The 17,113-nt window shown below is 40.2% G+C and overlaps 1 protein-coding gene across 4 annotated transcripts; it reads right to left on the reverse strand.

The window, feature by feature from the left end:
- Window positions 1-166: 166 nt before the first annotated feature.
- On the reverse strand, window positions 167-16,911 carry FoxK (forkhead box K). Of its 4 annotated transcripts, none has more exons than XM_069057459.1 (9): window positions 16,286-16,911; window positions 11,755-12,011; window positions 11,547-11,707; window positions 11,253-11,495; window positions 7,127-7,550; window positions 6,957-7,065; window positions 673-4,908; window positions 536-607; window positions 167-472 (listed from the first exon to the last, which is right to left on the reverse strand). In XM_069057459.1, exons 1-7 carry the CDS (start codon window positions 16,642-16,644, stop codon window positions 4,749-4,751), a joined length of 1,713 nt encoding a protein of 570 aa, XP_068913560.1. In that variant the 5' UTR covers window positions 16,645-16,911; the 3' UTR covers window positions 167-472; window positions 536-607; window positions 673-4,748. The 4 variants fall into 4 exon arrangements, with proteins under 4 accessions (XP_068913560.1, XP_068913559.1, XP_068913562.1 ...); XM_069057458.1 differs by having other exon boundaries at window positions 536-617; XM_069057461.1 differs by lacking the exon at window positions 16,286-16,911 and adding an exon at window positions 12,121-12,524 and having other exon boundaries at window positions 536-617.
- Between the last annotated feature and the right edge of the window lie 202 nt (window positions 16,912-17,113).

Raw genomic sequence — 17,113 nt, forward strand, 5'->3', positions numbered from 1 at the left:
CGTTTCACCTATCCGGGGACATAGGTAGGTAGGTACTGTATAAGCATCAATACCGATATAGATATTACCGTTGTGGCTTATAGAATAATACTTAAATTTAAATATTTTGGCGCCCACACGTTGGTAGACCTGAGCTATTGCGTTATTTAAAATCACACAAGAGGTGTAAGTACAAAAACTTTTAATTTTCATAATTGATATTTTAAAACTACATAAAAATATAATCAAAATAACAATTCAATGTGGATATAAAACTCCAAAAATGTTTATCGTCAGTGATGGCCGTGATGGCCGTGGGGCGGTCCGTGATGGTGGTGACCGTGCGGGTCGTGATGGGGTCCGTGGTGGGGGCCGTGATGGGGTCCATGGTGATGATCATGGTGGCCGTGAGGATGATGGGGTGGAGGTCTGAAATGCTGGCAATGTGACAGGTGTGGCAAGTGCAGAAGTCCACATCCGCAAGGATGAAAACCTACATGAACAAATAAAATTATTCCTTGAAGAATCAAAAGAAATATGAAATAATCTGTCATACCTGGAGGATGGTGTCCGTGGTGGTGGTGGTGATGGTGGTGGTCCATGTTACAAGCGTCAAAACTTCGAATAACTACAACAAACTGTAGTTTTTATTTATATTTGTAGTGATAATGATGATAATGACTGATGACTCACTCCTACATTCTGAGAAGAGGGGATGTACTTAATGCTCTTAAACTATATAGCTTTGCACACGTTTTTTGGAATTAACCTAATCTCTATCTGTTCTGGCTAAGCTAATGAAAAGGTTTATTAAGAAACGAGAATTAGTTGCAATACATGAGAAAATAACTTATCGTGACACATCTTTTTTATTTGAAAAGTGGGACATTTTTCTTAAATATGTACATACAAAGTCTGAAGTACTTGAATTTACATAACAAATTTGAGTGCGTAAACAATGTTTTTTGGCCTCCGTCTAGAAAAATAACTATGTATATATTTATATTTGTTAAAAATAGTGTCAAGTCGAAATAATTGCAAGTATTTATTTTGTCATTAAATTTGTGTAAAACACTTGCGCAAAACACTTAAGTTTAAGTGGGGCGACTAATGTAGGGTTCCTTGGAAACAAAATATTTTGTCGATTTCGTAAACATGCAACACATAACACGAGGCGATGACAGCAATGGATAGATAAGTCTGTGACAGGTCTAATCCTCAGGACTTGCGGTAAATTTTACCATCCTAGGTAATTAATTACTTAATTAGTTTCCAAGTAATGTAGCAGTCAGCTGTGTACATAGAAACGTTTTTTTTTTTCGTTACTAGTAGCTATGTACTCTCGTGTCAATAAAATAATAATAAATTACTCCCTAGAATTCGAACTTTTAGGGAAATAACGTTTTTCATGTTGTGTGTAACTAAAATTTTCAAAAGTAATTTTGAATGCCTAAGGTTGGTTACTTTGAATTGAGAGATTAAATCCAAATAAATATGCCGCCAATAACCAAAATTGATTGTGAAACGAAAAATCATCTATCACTTAGAGAGAAATAAGTCATTTGCAACTGTTACAATTAACTTGCTGCCTTACATTCTTAGGATATCTTTTGTTTGTCACCAGAAACCACATAGCCTCCAACCTGACCAAATTTATGGCAACCTAGTAACGAATATCCCTAAATCCTAGGGAGTAATTTATTTTTGACACGAGAGTAGTACCTACCTACTATTTTTCCATGAAATTTTCACAATGTACAAAGCGAAGATTCAGCTAGGGAGCTGACGGCCATTTTGTAAAATTTGCCAGTTGGAGGTCTCTCAAAATCAACTAGAGATAACTTTCTTAATACCTAATATATTTCCATGGAATTTTCACAATGCACAAAAGAGTATCCGACCTTTAAAACAGGTCCAACATCTTGGCCCAGCTCGCTGGTTGAGCTGAGATCCAGCTAGGTAGCTGACGGACATTGTTTTAAATTTGCGAGTTGGTCTCTCAAAGTCAATCACAGATAACTGTATTAAAATTTAACATTTTTCCATGAAATTTTTATAATGTATAAAAGACTATCTGATCTTTAAAACAGAACCAATAGCTTGTTTGCTGACAAAGCTGAGATCCACCTAAGTAAGTGACGGCCATTTTGGAAGAGTTGCGAGTTGATCTATCAAAATCAATTTGAGATAACTTTCGGATTTAGCTGTCGAAAAAATCACATTAGGGTAAAATAAAATACCAGTCCCGAATGGCAGAAAGAACGGAATTGCAAATTAACATCAAGGAATTCTGGAAACATTTGAAGATTGAGTTTAAAGACGTCTCTACAGCAAATATTGTGAAAGACATTTTATATTCAAATTCTTCAAATTCATTTTACCACAGTCTTTGGGGTATAGTATTGAAAATGGAAAGAATGCAATAAGCTTATTTTGAAAATCAGACAGGGATGACTGTAAAAAAATGTGTAGTTTTTAGCAAAAAAAAATACGTATCGAGGTTTGACATCATGCGTTAAGAATATTTTTAGCAAGGATGTTTTCTTAAATCTTTTATTTGTTTAAAAAACGCTGAAGGATCGTCGAAGATTTAAACGCTATCTAGAAAGGTACGAGAGGGTCTGCTATGAGCGATTGAGGAGTAATAAATCATTCCAAATCATCTCAGCTCATGCTTTCAAATGTATGAAGGGCTGCCTAGTCTTCATATTTTTTTAAAGACTGATACCGGGCAGTGTTGTGTCCCCGGTTTTGTTCGGGTTACTCTGACCGCTCATTGGTCGGCCAATGGCTGGCTCCGTTCGTGCAACGTTTGGTCCCAACTTTCCGATAAATAGGTGATCCCGTCCCCCGATCGTAATTCGTTCACGCTTTGAACGTGTTCGTTTCGTTCACTCCTCTCCTCTCTCTACAAAAAAGACTGCGCCTCCCTAAAAACGAGAGACGGGACTTCCAGTCACTCCAGCGTGGAAGAGGCATTCGTCTACAAATCGACACCGGCTCCGAAGATGGATTCGACAGTTCGACCGCTCCAGAGGACCGGTGGTAACAAGGTATAAAAAACCTAACCTTTTTAAGTTTTTAACAAATCGAAGGACCTAGCCCCGTAGCCATTATAATATGCCACAAACAGTTATTGACTGACACAATAAATATGAGCAAGAAAGCCGTCATTTTCTAAAAATTAGATTTTAATCAATTGATTAAAAAAACCTTGTTAAAAAGTTGTATGACCTAGCTCCATGGAGTATCCAATGCAGTATCGGGTAAAACGCTGTTTTACCAAATACCGTGTGAACAACAATTCCTGATTGAGTTGGCAATAAATTCTGGTGACTTTTACGTCACGTTCCAACGAGAAAACCATTTTATTAATAAAAGAATACAAAAACCAAGACGTTTAAATATGAAATGTAGGTACATATACCAGCTGTCAATAGTGTCAATAAAACAAACCGAAAATTTCATGTAAAGTTTTTTATTGCCAACTGAAACAGTTATTGTTGCTCACCCTGTATTTTAGATTGGTTCGTTTACTGGAGAAACAATTGAGACAGTTTGAAAGGAGACATCTATTGGTGCAGTATGTAATTAATTAGTGTAGAAAATTTGGCAGATACTGAAAATATTGTGCAACTGATATTCAAATGAGAGGTTTTCGTGAAAATGACAAGTGTCAAGGGAAACAATAAGATTTATTAAAATTAAAAAACAAAAATACATTTCTACAATTTTTTTTAACCAACAACTTGCATATGTAACACTTGTAAAGATAAGAAAAAAAAGGTAAGTTTTGAAAAAAATAAGCCAACAGTACTCGTCAAATAAACTAGTCGTCTTGCTTTCGCACTCGATCAACAGAAACTACATTTTGTACCAACAATTAATTCGAGAATTACATTCTCCGGATGTAGACAACGTGAAGACATTTACGTGTAAAAGATTAATTTTTTTTTAAAAATACTCCTTACACACCAAAAATGGCATTAATTGCTTGATAATACAGTGATTTGTACAAATTTGTTGCGGTTTAGCGCGTAAACCGCAACAAAGGACACCACGAAATTCCTCTCGCTGGAAGTTATTTCAGGCAATAATCCGCGATCGTTATTGTTGTGATGATTTTTTTGTCGCGCTCGAGGGCAAAAAATAGGAACTCGGCTCGTGCAGGGTACTGTAGTGCGGTGTCATCAAAAAAAGTCATCACAGCAATAGTATTACTTTATTAAATATTCTAAATATAATTTTGTATACATGTAGAACTAACAATTAATTGTAAAGACTTCTTCGTCGAAAATATAAAATTATAAACACTTGTCACCGTATACCAGCTACGTTGATAACTGTTTATAAGCGCAAATCAAAGATAATGCTAGAAAGCATGCCAGAACTGTGGCTCGTCACGTTTTAAAAAAATGAAAATCGCGGCAGCATCGGTCTCCCAAAATCGTCCCTTCTCGAGTTAAACAAACTGAAACATCTTTCAACCCACAACAACTTCATAACCAACAAAATCTGATTTGTAACAACAATAATAAACGGTGACTGTTGCGCCACCTATACAAAAAAGAAAAGTTCCTCGGCAAACAATATCAACTGCTCATCGTATTTACACGGGGCAACAGTCACTTCTTATCATTCTTTTCATTTTTTTAAATACTGAAATAATTTCGTGTCCTTATATTATTTACAACAATTAACAATTTTCCATGTGACTTGATAAAAAATGTTTATTGGTTTGACCCTAATTTTAAAGAATTTTTTAGTTCCTATTCCGTGTCGTATTGCGGTTGTTCGTGACGTGACCTCTTCACGTCGGGTTCTTGTAGACTATCTTGATCGCCTGGACTCGATGGGCTGCCCATGCTTTGTTCCTCGACGTGTCTCTTCAAGTCTAAACCGACGTTGCTGCTGTAGTTGTTGCCTCCGCTGCAACAACACACTCCATTACACTCTCCGCCAATTACGATCATCACAAACGTCAACTTGAAATTATTTGACCGTTATCAAAGTCCCCCGAGTTTCTTATGACAAACACGAGAGTTCTCGTAGGTTTGGAAGTGAGTTTGTTAATGTGACATGCGAATGACAGCTAGCTGCCAAAAATGACGCAGACCGGAAACCGTCTGCCAGACAATTGCGTTTAGTAAAGAGTCAAAATGGATAATATCCCGTTGTGAAGAATGAGGGAACTCCATGGGGAATTATGAAGTAAATCCATTCAAGAAATTGCATAGAACTAGAAGTCTTCCCTTTAGTCTCGATGTATGACAGACACTACGTCACAAAAAATTTTTTTGTTCGACACTGTCAGAATTTGAGAATTTTCTCCTGTGTGAATGGATTTTAATAAATGTCACAACTTGTCAAAACGAAACGTCAAGCTAATAAAGATTTTATTAAGCGATTTAGAGCCTTTATGGGGCCCGTCGAACAAAAAAACGTTGTATTCAACTCGTTCGTGTGTAAATTGGCCCACTCATGCCAAAAAAAGCCCAATTTACACACAAACTCGTTAAATAAACTATACTCGAAACGTTTTGGATATGGATTGTCAAACTCAAGGTCGCTTAAAACTTATGATTGAACTGTACATTAGTGAGATCTGTCATAAATTCCAATAACCTTATTGGCGCGCCTAGTTACTTTTGCTGGTAGTGCCAACTTAACGACAAGTCCCCAATCCATATCTATAACGTTCCGACTGTACTATTATTTAAAAGTTCATTCAAATTTATCATTTAATCAGTTAAAAAAATCTACTATATTTTGTGCAGTTATGAGCAATACATTTTGATCGTCCGTGTCATTCTTTGACACAATGTCAAGTGCTATGGTGTAAAACGGACATAACCCATAACATATCATATCACATCAAGTATCATTATGTCTTCTTTGCTGAATTTTATTGATGAAATACTTTATTGCTTTATTAAAGTGTTCTGTTGGGGCCATAATTTTAAACAATTAAGAAAAACCTTGACAATTCAATATATTATTGGGGCATTTTGTTAATACTGGACATAACCACGCAGAAAAAAATATATTTGCGACAATGTAGCGAAGTTTTAAATCTACATTAACGACAAAAATTTATTGATCTCGTCTACAGAAACTTTTCTAACAATTTTTAAAAATTTACAACGTGATTTACTTATTCAACAAACTCCGTCACTCGTAGTTACTAGCGCCATCTACTCCATCCATCATACTTCTGACAGCTCAAAATGAAACTGTTATTATCGCGATAAAGGTTGAAATTTCTAAGTTATAAAAACTCTGAACATAATTGCATAACTTGGCTGGCAATCGGATTATTGATGACTTATTGCCTTTTTTTTCTGAGGAAAAACTAGATTTTACACTGCATTTAGTACACTTCCATTTGATTGCATCATATCGTTATTGTTCGATAAATTCGATAAACCTCATTTAGATAATATTGTAAGCAGTACAATTTGAAGCTTGTGAAAAAAAAACACAAAGATAACTAACAGAATATTGTGTGCAATATCGTCTATGAAATATGGTCACGTGATCATGTGCAACTGTGGACGTTCTTTTCAATAAATATTTTTTATTCTCGACTTCTTCAAAATGATTTAAAAAATGTTTTTGCACTCGTACATTACGTCTACTAAAATTTAAGAATGCCATTTTTTTAAGATCTCTGTTGCAACATTTGAATAAGTTATAAGAGAGGACACAATTATTACGAACCGGCGAAAAAATTAGTAAAAAAAGAACACATCACGTGATTTGATTTACATATGATCGCTGTGTAAACTAAGCTCCGCCTACGTACTACTGTCAACTGATTCCGGATCTACCTTATCATTGAGGATAAAAAAATAAGATTTTCTATAAAGTTGACAGAGCCAGTCTAATTTTTGTGTAGGTTAGTTTACGTCTGTCAAATTTAAACGTCACACACACACGACAACACCAGCTCCATCTATATCTGTGCTCATATTTACCTGTATGGCGAATAGTTAGCAGTTTGAACGATGACTGGCTGTTGGGAAAAGGTTGCCGGCGACAGCGACCGCTCCTCTACTACACTAGCCCCCATTATATGGTACTTTTCTGCACAAAAAAAAACGCACCGTCAAATCTGTCACTCAAATGGTCACTCCTCCACTCTCACCTTCCCTATGCTCCTGACCGTTGGCGTTGGTCAACTGTTCGTCGTTCCTGTGCGGCAGCAACAGTCTCGCCTTCGTCGCCCCCACGAGGGCTGACATCTGCTGGTGACCGATCATGCTGCCCGATCCGGCGTACGCCACCGTTTGGTTGCCGGGACTGCCGGGGGCGGACTGGCTCACCTCCAGCATGTGTTCGGGCGTAGGTGAACCCTCCCTGGACAGGCACTCGGGCGTCATCAGGCCCGACATGCTGATGTGGCTGGGCGAAGCTGGAGCGCTCCTCGAACTCAGACCGAACGGGGCTCGGAAACATGGCACACCACGCTGTCTTCGTCGCCGGAAGGCTTGCTCTATCAGCTTCGACTCCGACTGGGGGTCTATGCGCCAAAAACTTCCTTTGCCGGGCTCCTCTTGGCTCCGAGGCACCTGCACGACAGTAAAGAGGTTACAGGAACGGAGAAAAGAACAATTTCGTTTGATTGGCCCGCCATTTTGACTAAAACCAGTTCTACCAATTACAAAATTCAAGCAGTGCTACCAATCGTGGGAGAGGAAATTTCAATTGCACCAATTTTTGTGCGACACTGTCAGAATTTGGGAACTTTCTCGTGTGTGTCATAACTTGTCAAAACGAAGCGTCAAGCTAATTTTAAAGATTTTAAGCGATTTGGAGCCTTTAAGGGGCTCGTCGAACAAAAAAACGTTGTATTCAATTCGTTCGTGTGTAAATTGGTCCCACTCATGCCAAAAAAAGTTTCGTGTGACTCGCGTTTTAAACTGGCCCACTCATGCCATAAAGACCCCAATTTACACACGAACTCGTTAAATAAACTATAATCTGTTTCAAAATAAAAAATCCACCACCTGTTGAATTATGTTGGCAGAAAAAAAGAAATCCCTAGAAAAAGTTTAATTTCTTTGGGTTGGCTCAAGCTCTCGCCAAAATTTGACATTGAACTGTTGAGTTTATTTACGAAACACAAAATAATTATTATGTACAAAAAGGTTTTAGCTACCATATCATACTTTTTGAGTGAAATAATAAAATGAGAATAAAAAACACGATGAACTACGAGCAAAACGACTGTTCAACAGTTTTCTTTCATAACCCCACTTTTTCTGACACTTGCAGACACCCTAAAAACAAAAGTTGGCGACGTTGTCGGTTGTATTTTCAGTGTTGGTGGATTTTTGATTTTGAAACAGATTATACTAATTTTTTCTTTGTTTAGGTTTTATGAACAGAATAGTTGGTAAGATGAATCGGTAACTTCTGCATTCACTGCGTTTTGTCAACTGTCAACAAGTCAGCTTAACCTTCTCGTGGCTGAGAGGAAAAAAATCTGATTGAGTGTCACAATATTTGTGTAATTAAAATGTTTCTGTCCTCACAAATAATACCATTTATATCGCTAGCAATAATTTTGGTCGTCAATGTCACTCTTTGACACAACGTCGAGTACAACGACTGTAAAGGGTGTTTTTTTAAATTTGGCGTCGAAGTAGGCGTTGGAAAGTCGATTGAGAGCGCACCACTCGTGTAAAAAAGTAAGATTTAAACAGCTGATCCGTGATCCGTAACCTGTATAGTGCGTTCACAATCGACAGTTCAACGCCTACTTCGACGCCAAATTTAAAAAAACACCCGTTACAATTGGTTACACAATATTACCAACTTAGAAACAGTGACAATCCAACATTGTAAATATTGATTTGAATTAAAAAAATCTGTAATTTCTTTGCATTTGCGATTTCAAATAGAACAAAATTACGGATAAAATCTTCAAGTTCATTTTCCTTATTTTAAGAACTTAATACATATTTATTTCTTTGTGGGATTAAAGACCATAGAATATTTGTTTTCAAGGTGTGCATACAAAACATGTTGCGTTGAATGGCATTTTTAAGTAACATTACAAGCTTAATCAGGAACAAATATTTACGAACGTGGTTGCTTTTTTACAAACATGGAGGCAAATAACACAGAGTTTTCTGATTTGAATGTGATGTTTTACTGTTTTGTTTTTAGTGCATTTTTATTTTGCAAATTTTTATGTGTTCCCTTTTAGCAAATTATTTCAAAGCGATAGTCTCAATATTATTATTACTTCATCAATACAATCACAATTTCCATCAAAATTGTCAACTGTTTTACAGGATGCCATATTAATTAATGTGTACTATTTTTTAACTTTTCAACTCCTAAAGTGTCATTAATTTTTTGGAATTTGTCCTAATCCTAAATCCACCGCAAGACCTGCCCTAGAGTCTGCACTGTCATCATGGAAACAGCTGTCAGAATTGGACAAACATTTTTCAAATCTTAATATCTTGAACCTGCGAACTATTGCGGTGTACGCATCAAAAGTGGTCTTTACTTTACTGTAGGGCATTATTACAGCGCCAACGGTTAAACACCAAACTACTCGAAATGTCAGTCAATAATGTTTTTCAATTTTATCACAGTGGTCGACCGTGACCACTGTAGTGTCAATGCCTAAAATGACGATCAATACACTTCGAAGTAAATCAGAATTATGTAAAAACTTTCGACTGTTTCACAACACACAAAAAAAATATATAATAAATAAACGCATAAAACTAATATCCGACTCCTCAATTTTTTCCACGTTCGTTTCTTTCCCAATGCGTGACTTTACCGGTGCACACGTCAAAGAGAAACCAACACCGCATTTTATATCGAAAATACACCTGGCAACGCTGTTGAATTTTAATATGGGCAAAATCATTTTTTTCACGTGTTTTACCCACTGTATTAAACCAATTTGTAAGTTTTTTTTGTTAAGCAAATTTCTTTCTTTTAACGGCATCATATTAAATTAAATTACTGTGTATGATGAAGATTCGACAATTTGGCAAAATTAAACTATCATTTCAGTTGTACCAACTTGTATAATCTTCAGTTACTACATAGGATTATGGGGATATTTAATGTTTAACCAACATAACTCAACAGGTGGCAGATCTTTGATATGTGAACGGGCTACATCTGTCTTAAACATCTCACAATATCTGTCATTTTTTAAAGTCATATTGCCTTTGTTGAAAAGTGAAGCGTTGAAATATGAAAAATGCCGAGACTTTTTCACCACGATTGCTTTAGAAATAGAAAATGTAAACAACAGCACAACTGTCCAAACACATCTGAACGTCGCTAATGCGAAAGAGGACAAAGCAATTTATATTTGTTTAACACAAAGACTTTGAAATTTTTTTCAAAGAATATGAATTTGCATTTCTCGCAAAATATGACAATATACAACTATAAAAACAAAAGATGTTAGGAGTGTATGACAATAATATTTTAGCATTCTCCCCGACAACTTCAAGCTTCGATTGTGATCTTAATATAGACATCTGACAAATGTTAATCTGATAAGTACGTCCGATTTCTTTATCAAGATTTGTTGATTTTATATTGATTTACACGACTTTCGTTTTTGATTACGATATTACGATAACGTTTACAATTAAAAACAAGAACAAGTCAAATAGCATAATATGTTTGAAGAAAAAAACTTATGATCAAGAGCGGTTGAGAAAAACAAAAGCTTCGAAAACGTGTGGCCCGACTTTACATAATTACACATCGACTGCAGATTAAGATTCACACAACTTAGTTTAGAATGTGTGAATTAGAGTGTTATGGGACCGTATCTACGGAACGGCGCTCGGTCAAATGTCGGTTACGGTGACTCATTCGTATAGGAACCGTTCTCAAACCAAAACCATTTTTGATCTTCATCCATGATAATGCTAATTACGGGTGGATTGAGCCACACGCTTTCAAATATTATATTTTATAGAAGAAAATAATGCTTGCAGGAGGTAGGTACGATGAAGATGAGCTGGGCGGGTTGCGACGCAAACGAATTCTTTCTCTGGCGTGAAAATCGCCACTTAAAGAAGAGAATAGAATTGTTCGGAGGATTCTCGTAGCGCTAGGAAACGCCTCCGTCTGTGCGAATGCACGTAAGCCATTAAAAAAACAAATCGGGTTCTTAATTAATTGAAGTCTGTTCAACTCTTGTCATTAGTGAAACAAAAGCGCAATCACCGGGCGATAGTTTCGACATGACTAACCACTCGATTTAGCTTTACTGTTACCTTAATGAAATATCTATTGAGGCTGAGATTATGCCTGATCGAGTTCTGCCATCCTTTGTCAGCCGTCCTGTAGTACGGATAGTTCTTGGTGATGTAACTATAGATCCCCGACAAAGTGAGCTGTTTGTCCGGTGCACTAGCTATCGCCTGGACGATCAGCTGCGCATAAGAATATGGCGGTTTCGAATCGTCTTTATTGCTACTGCCAGCCCCGTAGCCATCGTTTATCACAACAGGAGGTATCTGCAACATCAGCTCTGCAACTCGGTCACATTCGAATCGTCCGCTCCTCACCGAATTGCCGTTCGAGGTAGGGTTCCTGTAGGGGTCGGGACTGTGACTGTGACCGCTCTGGACGTGGTGACTGCTGGTACCTTCGTCTCTCCGCGCCACTTGTGCGGCGTACGCCGCCACCATCTGCAGGTCCGCCGACACATTCCTTCTGCCGTGACCTCCTGAAACAACACTCTCAAAACGAGCTCTTCGCGACCGTCTTTACCACCTCTGGGACTCGCCGGACAACTGTTGGCCGCGCTTATGGTGCCAGTCGGCGACGGGAACGGGCTCACGTACACGTCCGTCGAGTCCGGGATGTTGATCCGGAGCGGCGCCATCCCTCCCGGTGCCACGCCGCCCCCGGACCGGTCCCGCATCCGCACCGGGGACACCTCTCGCACTTTGGGGGGTGGCTCGCTGTTCTCGTCGACCAACGATTGAAACGACAGTCGGATATTTGTACTAGGAAAACGCAGTTGGCACCTGAAACAGACAACCGTTCAAATTTCACGCCTTTTCGACGCGCCACCTTTCGGACGACTTCGGAAACCGACCGGTGGTCACGCCATCTAGGGGGCAAAAAATAATTCACATTTCACATTTGACGTGCATCATGCATGAGACCCGGTGCACACTTGCAAGATGGGTTTTTTCGCTTGGGAACAGAAAATGCGAGAGTCAAGGTGAAGTGCGAGGAACGGAAAGATAACGGATTTATCGCATATCAGATTTGGATTTTTAATAAGGCGCGTACAATGTAACAGAGATATAAAAATAACGCCGCAGATAACGTAATGATCTGGCGAAATGACTAAATATAACCGCGGACTGTTTATTTACGAGATAGGTTGTAAATAATCGAACGCTCCGATAACGGACAAGTCTTTTAATTGGTGCGAAATCAAACCGGCGATTAGGGACAAAAATTACGACGGCAACGTGACCTCGCCGTAATTAGCTGACATTGATTGGAGACGAGATGAGTTTGCAATCAAACAACTCATTCCGGCAATGTCATCGTGAGACGAAAAAAATCTTCGCGTAAACACAACGTAAAAGCGTCGATTTTCGCCGGGGAAAAATAACACGAACTTATCTTTTCGCGACTTCCAGCGCGTCAATCGTTTCTGACGGCACTTTTGCTATCGCTCGCACACATTGTAACCAAATGTGTTACAAGTCAGGTACTCTTCCATTCATGTTTCGAGATAACGAACCGATTCGACGTCCTTCGCTTCAAACGCGGCTCTCTGGGGACCCCGCGCTCCAAAAACCACCAACTAACCTAAAACTTGAACGACGGTTGGCAGACATGTCACGTTTTTTCGAAATGACGAGAATTCGTCGAGGGCGAAGTCCGCTGGGGGCTAAACAATAGACGCTGATTGTCGCCGGCGGAAGCGCTGCACATTTCGATCGAGGTATGCACGTCATTTCCTCGAACGTTCTTCGTTTCGTTTCACTTCGTACTTACGGTGGAGTTTCGAGTAATCAAAAAATTGCGCCCAGAACGAAAGCGCTCGTAAAATTCGAACGATAACGATAATTTATTAATATATTATGGGTGCTGTAACGCGATACGATAATTTCAAAATCGTAAAGTGTAGAAAAGTTAAACGGCTCGTGTGAGCTCGCTCTAACAAGATGATTGTCTCGAATCAGTAATCGCCGTAACATTCGTAATTAAGACACGACATAATGTTGACATTTATGCCGTAAATTACGCGGGATAGTTAGAAAACATGCGAAGGATTAAAACCAAACAGGGACGCCGTTTTTTCTTTCGACGTAATGGGAATTCGATCAAATTGTCGCATCGCAGTCAACTGTCAAATGTCAACGGGAAAATCTGCATAAATAAGAACGTTACGTCATCGCGTTAAATAATGGAATTTTTTGTCGTGAAAATCAGCCTTCGTCTCCGGCCCCCCGATCGCATCGATGGATGATTAATACGAAAACCCTTGACTATTTCTAGTAGACTGCGACGGTTACTGTCCGGTTACGTCATCGTTACGTCAACGCGACCATCAGAAATAACCACCGCGTTTCGGATAGATCGCCGGAGCGAGAACGGCCGCAATAATTGGGACGATGTGGAAGATAAAAGATATTTATTTAACGCGCTGCTCGCTTGTTTATCGTGCGTCAAAAACAATGATGCAATGCACACAGACGTGAGGAAATCGAGTGTGCCTTGCTTTTTCCCTTCTCGCTGTTTTTTTCGACAGTCGGCCATGGCAACTGTCACACAAACAGACAACTATCGATTGTTTTCTGCCGTACCGGCACCCGCTGCGATCGATCTTCCACCCTAAATATACGTCATACGCATCGCCGCCTCGATCTCGATCGTCTCTTGTTTATTTATTATTAATTTATCGGACCGAGTCGAGCTCGATTCCACTAGGAAGCGTGCACATAGGTCCAAGGTCGTATCGGAGCGTACGAGCTCGGTGATAAAGGTCAAATTTGTACGACGCCGTTTCACCGTCGACTCGATGTCTTGACTGTCGGCCCAACGCTGTGCCATGGTAGCGCACGGCGAACCTAAACAGAACGCCGGTCGGCGACGCGTGCCGCGACGGCGAACGCCTCCCGTCTAGCGTCACGTGACAATCCTTGTGTCAACACGACTGTCAAAATCGGCGATTTTACGAGGCGCCAACTGCGATTTTGACGTTCCGATGTTTGGAAAAGAAACAACGACACCTGCGATTATTTTTGGTGGAGCGGCTGCTCGACGATCGTAAATTCGCGCGATTCGTTTATGACGGGCGGTTTTACAACCGACGATTGTAAAATCGCGTTACAATTGTTGCGGTTTCGAAATGCAGATGTCATCCAGTGACATCCGTCAACATTGACACGCCGGGTGTCAAATTAAACAAACATGGCTGTTTTATCGGCCGTCCAGTGGCGTACCGCTAGCCCACTTTTTTGCATTCCGACGTTAATGACGTTCGAATACACCAGCACATGTGTTGGCATTTGTTTGTGTAAAAGCGCCGATGTGATTTTTATTCCGAGCGTGTTTTATTTTTTTTCGGTTTCAATTCCGCAACGTGAAATCATGAATGCCAACATAAAATTTCACACGTGCTAAAGCAGAATCATGAATCCTGAACTCATGCAACTGCGTTTATTCATCTTTGATCACTCATTTTTCGCATTTTCCCGCATATTCCTATTTTATTGAACTGACACTTCTACTCTTCTGTTACATCCATTTTATCAAATTAATAATCTTTGTTAACCTTTAATTGACTGACTGACAATCAACAGACGAGGACGATTGCGTGACAGTTTGTCTGAACGAAATTTTAAATTTATAATTTATCTGTGACATCGACAAATGACACTCGCGCTTTCCTCTGTAGTAACGTCACAACACCGTTTTACATCTGCCAACATAAAATCGCTGAAGTTACCGCTTCAGCAATAATGAAACTGATAAAATGACGTTGGTTGAACTGGGACACTTCCATTAGCACACTTTACCTTGTTTAATTTGTAAAAACTGTCACCATCGTAAATGTCACGGCGAGGTGTAAATTTTTTCCCAAATTTATCAAATTTTCTAGTATTGACATGCTGACCAAGTAGGCATCGGCTCGAGTCATTTAAATGTTTTATTCCCGATAGCACATTATCGATCAGCCATTAATAAGTTTTAAAACGGTTTCGAATTGATTTGGTAAACAATTTATCGATAGCTTCGATCAATTGACACCAGTGGTGCGGTATTTTGTTCAATACCCGAACGATTATTTTCGGTATTGTGTAACTGCTGTCATATGTTACGCCACTGCGTCCCGGTGTTAATTTCCCGCATACTTACACAAAACAAGCCTCGGATTTACATAAAATCTAAAATCAACAAATAGAATAAATGTTAAATGTAAAGGCTGTCCGTCAGTGTGACAAAAAAGTGTGATGTCACGCAGTAAGCGGTGGTTTACCGACCGAGTCGCGAAACTTCACGGACGTCTGCATTAGGTCCTTAATTAAAATTTATGCCGACTGGTGGAAACAATTAATCAGGGAGATTGCATTAAACGCGAATTTATTAGTGACAGCTGTCAAATCGTCGTCCTTGGACCCGTTGACATTTGGGTCGCGTTTAAATTTTAAAGAGACACCACTGATCTGTGTGGCGCGATTGTTTTGTTGTCTTTTTTTCTCTCGCGATTATCGAAAACGGTGTTATCAGTTGAAAAACCGGCCATAAAAAACTGTTTACACTAATTCTAGTCGCACATCATCAGTCAGTCGTTGCATCAATGGAGGCTCTGGATTTTTCGAGAGGAAAAACAATGTTTAATTATTGACAGACTAGGGAGAGGTGAAGAGGGGGAGGGTGTGTGCGTGTGAGAGGCAGTGAGAGAGAGAGAGAGAGGTTCTAATCGCAAGATAAACAATAATAAATGCAACGTTAATAAAGGAGGCCGTGAGCGGAAATAGCTTCGTTTGTTTCGTCCGATGTAAACATGGTCGAAGGAAGCGAAACGAAAACCACGTGCTCGCAGACACGAAAAAGAATGTTGCACAGTGTGTTTTGCTGCCGACACATCAATACTGGTTTATTTTGTATTTACGGCTGGGTCGGGGGAGAGTGGTCCGAATGTAGGGGGGCCCTAGGGTCGCGTTTCGCTCGGAGCGAGTGACGTCACCGGCTCAATAAATACTTCACATGGTTGGTATGTCTGAGCGCTGTTTATTTGGGGTTATTATCGATTTTCGATTGTTTGTCTTACGTCTTGGGCAGGTGTATGGCCGGGGCGCCCTTGCGCTGGAAGACGCCGTCGACGAAGACGCCGTTCTTGCCGTTGCAGAGCATGTAGAAGAAGGGGTGGTCGAAGAAGACCTCCAGGTGCCGCCTCGAGATAAACGACGAGTGGCCCATGTTCACGTCAACATCACCACGTGAGCTGTTCCGGCCGATGATGATGCGGTTCTGTCGGACGAAGTACTCGATGTCGCGGCCCTCGATGCGGGCGATGGCGTCGCCCTTGTCCTCGGGGCTCCACTGGACCTTGGAGGGGCTGGTCGGGGCCGATTTCAGCGAGAGAAGGGTCCACGCGTCGCTCTCCGACGTCTGCGAGAAGGCGGACATTGCGACGCACTCTCACTCACACGCGCACGCTGCGATCGGGATGGGGACACGCACGGGGGCCACGTTCACGCGACACGAGATGCCACAGGAGCTTGCTGCGGACGCCGATGGGGGTATTGTTCAGCCGAACGTGTTGTGTTGTTCTGGTGAACGATTTCATAACAGCTCGATCGGTACGAGACCACGGTGTTGGTAAACACGTGAGGTTGCCAGATGCATGACGGAGAAACGGCGAGGACACCTCGCGGAAGAAACGACGACGAAAGACTGTCGCGCGACGAGCTCGCGAGTCGGGACGACATCTCGCGACTCGTTCCTGACGCAACTGTAGAAATCTGCGAATTACTTGTTTCGCTCTCTCCAATACAGATGGAAAATGTTTTTTAACTTTTTGTTGTTACAGTGGCGATCTGGACGCAAATTCAAATCAACTTTCCACTTGATATTTACTTATTTATGATTTCTTCAT

This window comes from Tenebrio molitor, chromosome 9 (genome assembly GCF_963966145.1).
Source record: "Tenebrio molitor chromosome 9, icTenMoli1.1, whole genome shotgun sequence".
In the NCBI taxonomy this organism is placed as follows: Eukaryota; Metazoa; Arthropoda; class Insecta; order Coleoptera; family Tenebrionidae; genus Tenebrio; species Tenebrio molitor.

Excerpts from the sequence above, each read along its gene's own strand:
- FoxK (XM_069057459.1), bottom strand. The coding sequence starts at position 16,644 with ATGTCCGCCTTCTCGCAGACGTCGGAGAGCGACGCGTGGACCCTTCTC. Across the intron at positions 12,012-16,285 it reads GCCATACACCTGCCCAAGAC|GTGCCAACTGCGTTTTCCTA; the intron begins GTAAGACAAACA and ends TGTCTGTTTCAG. Across the intron at positions 11,496-11,546 it reads CTACCTCGAACGGCAATTCG|ATACCTCCTGTTGTGATAAA; the intron begins GTGAGGAGCGGA and ends CTGATGTTGCAG.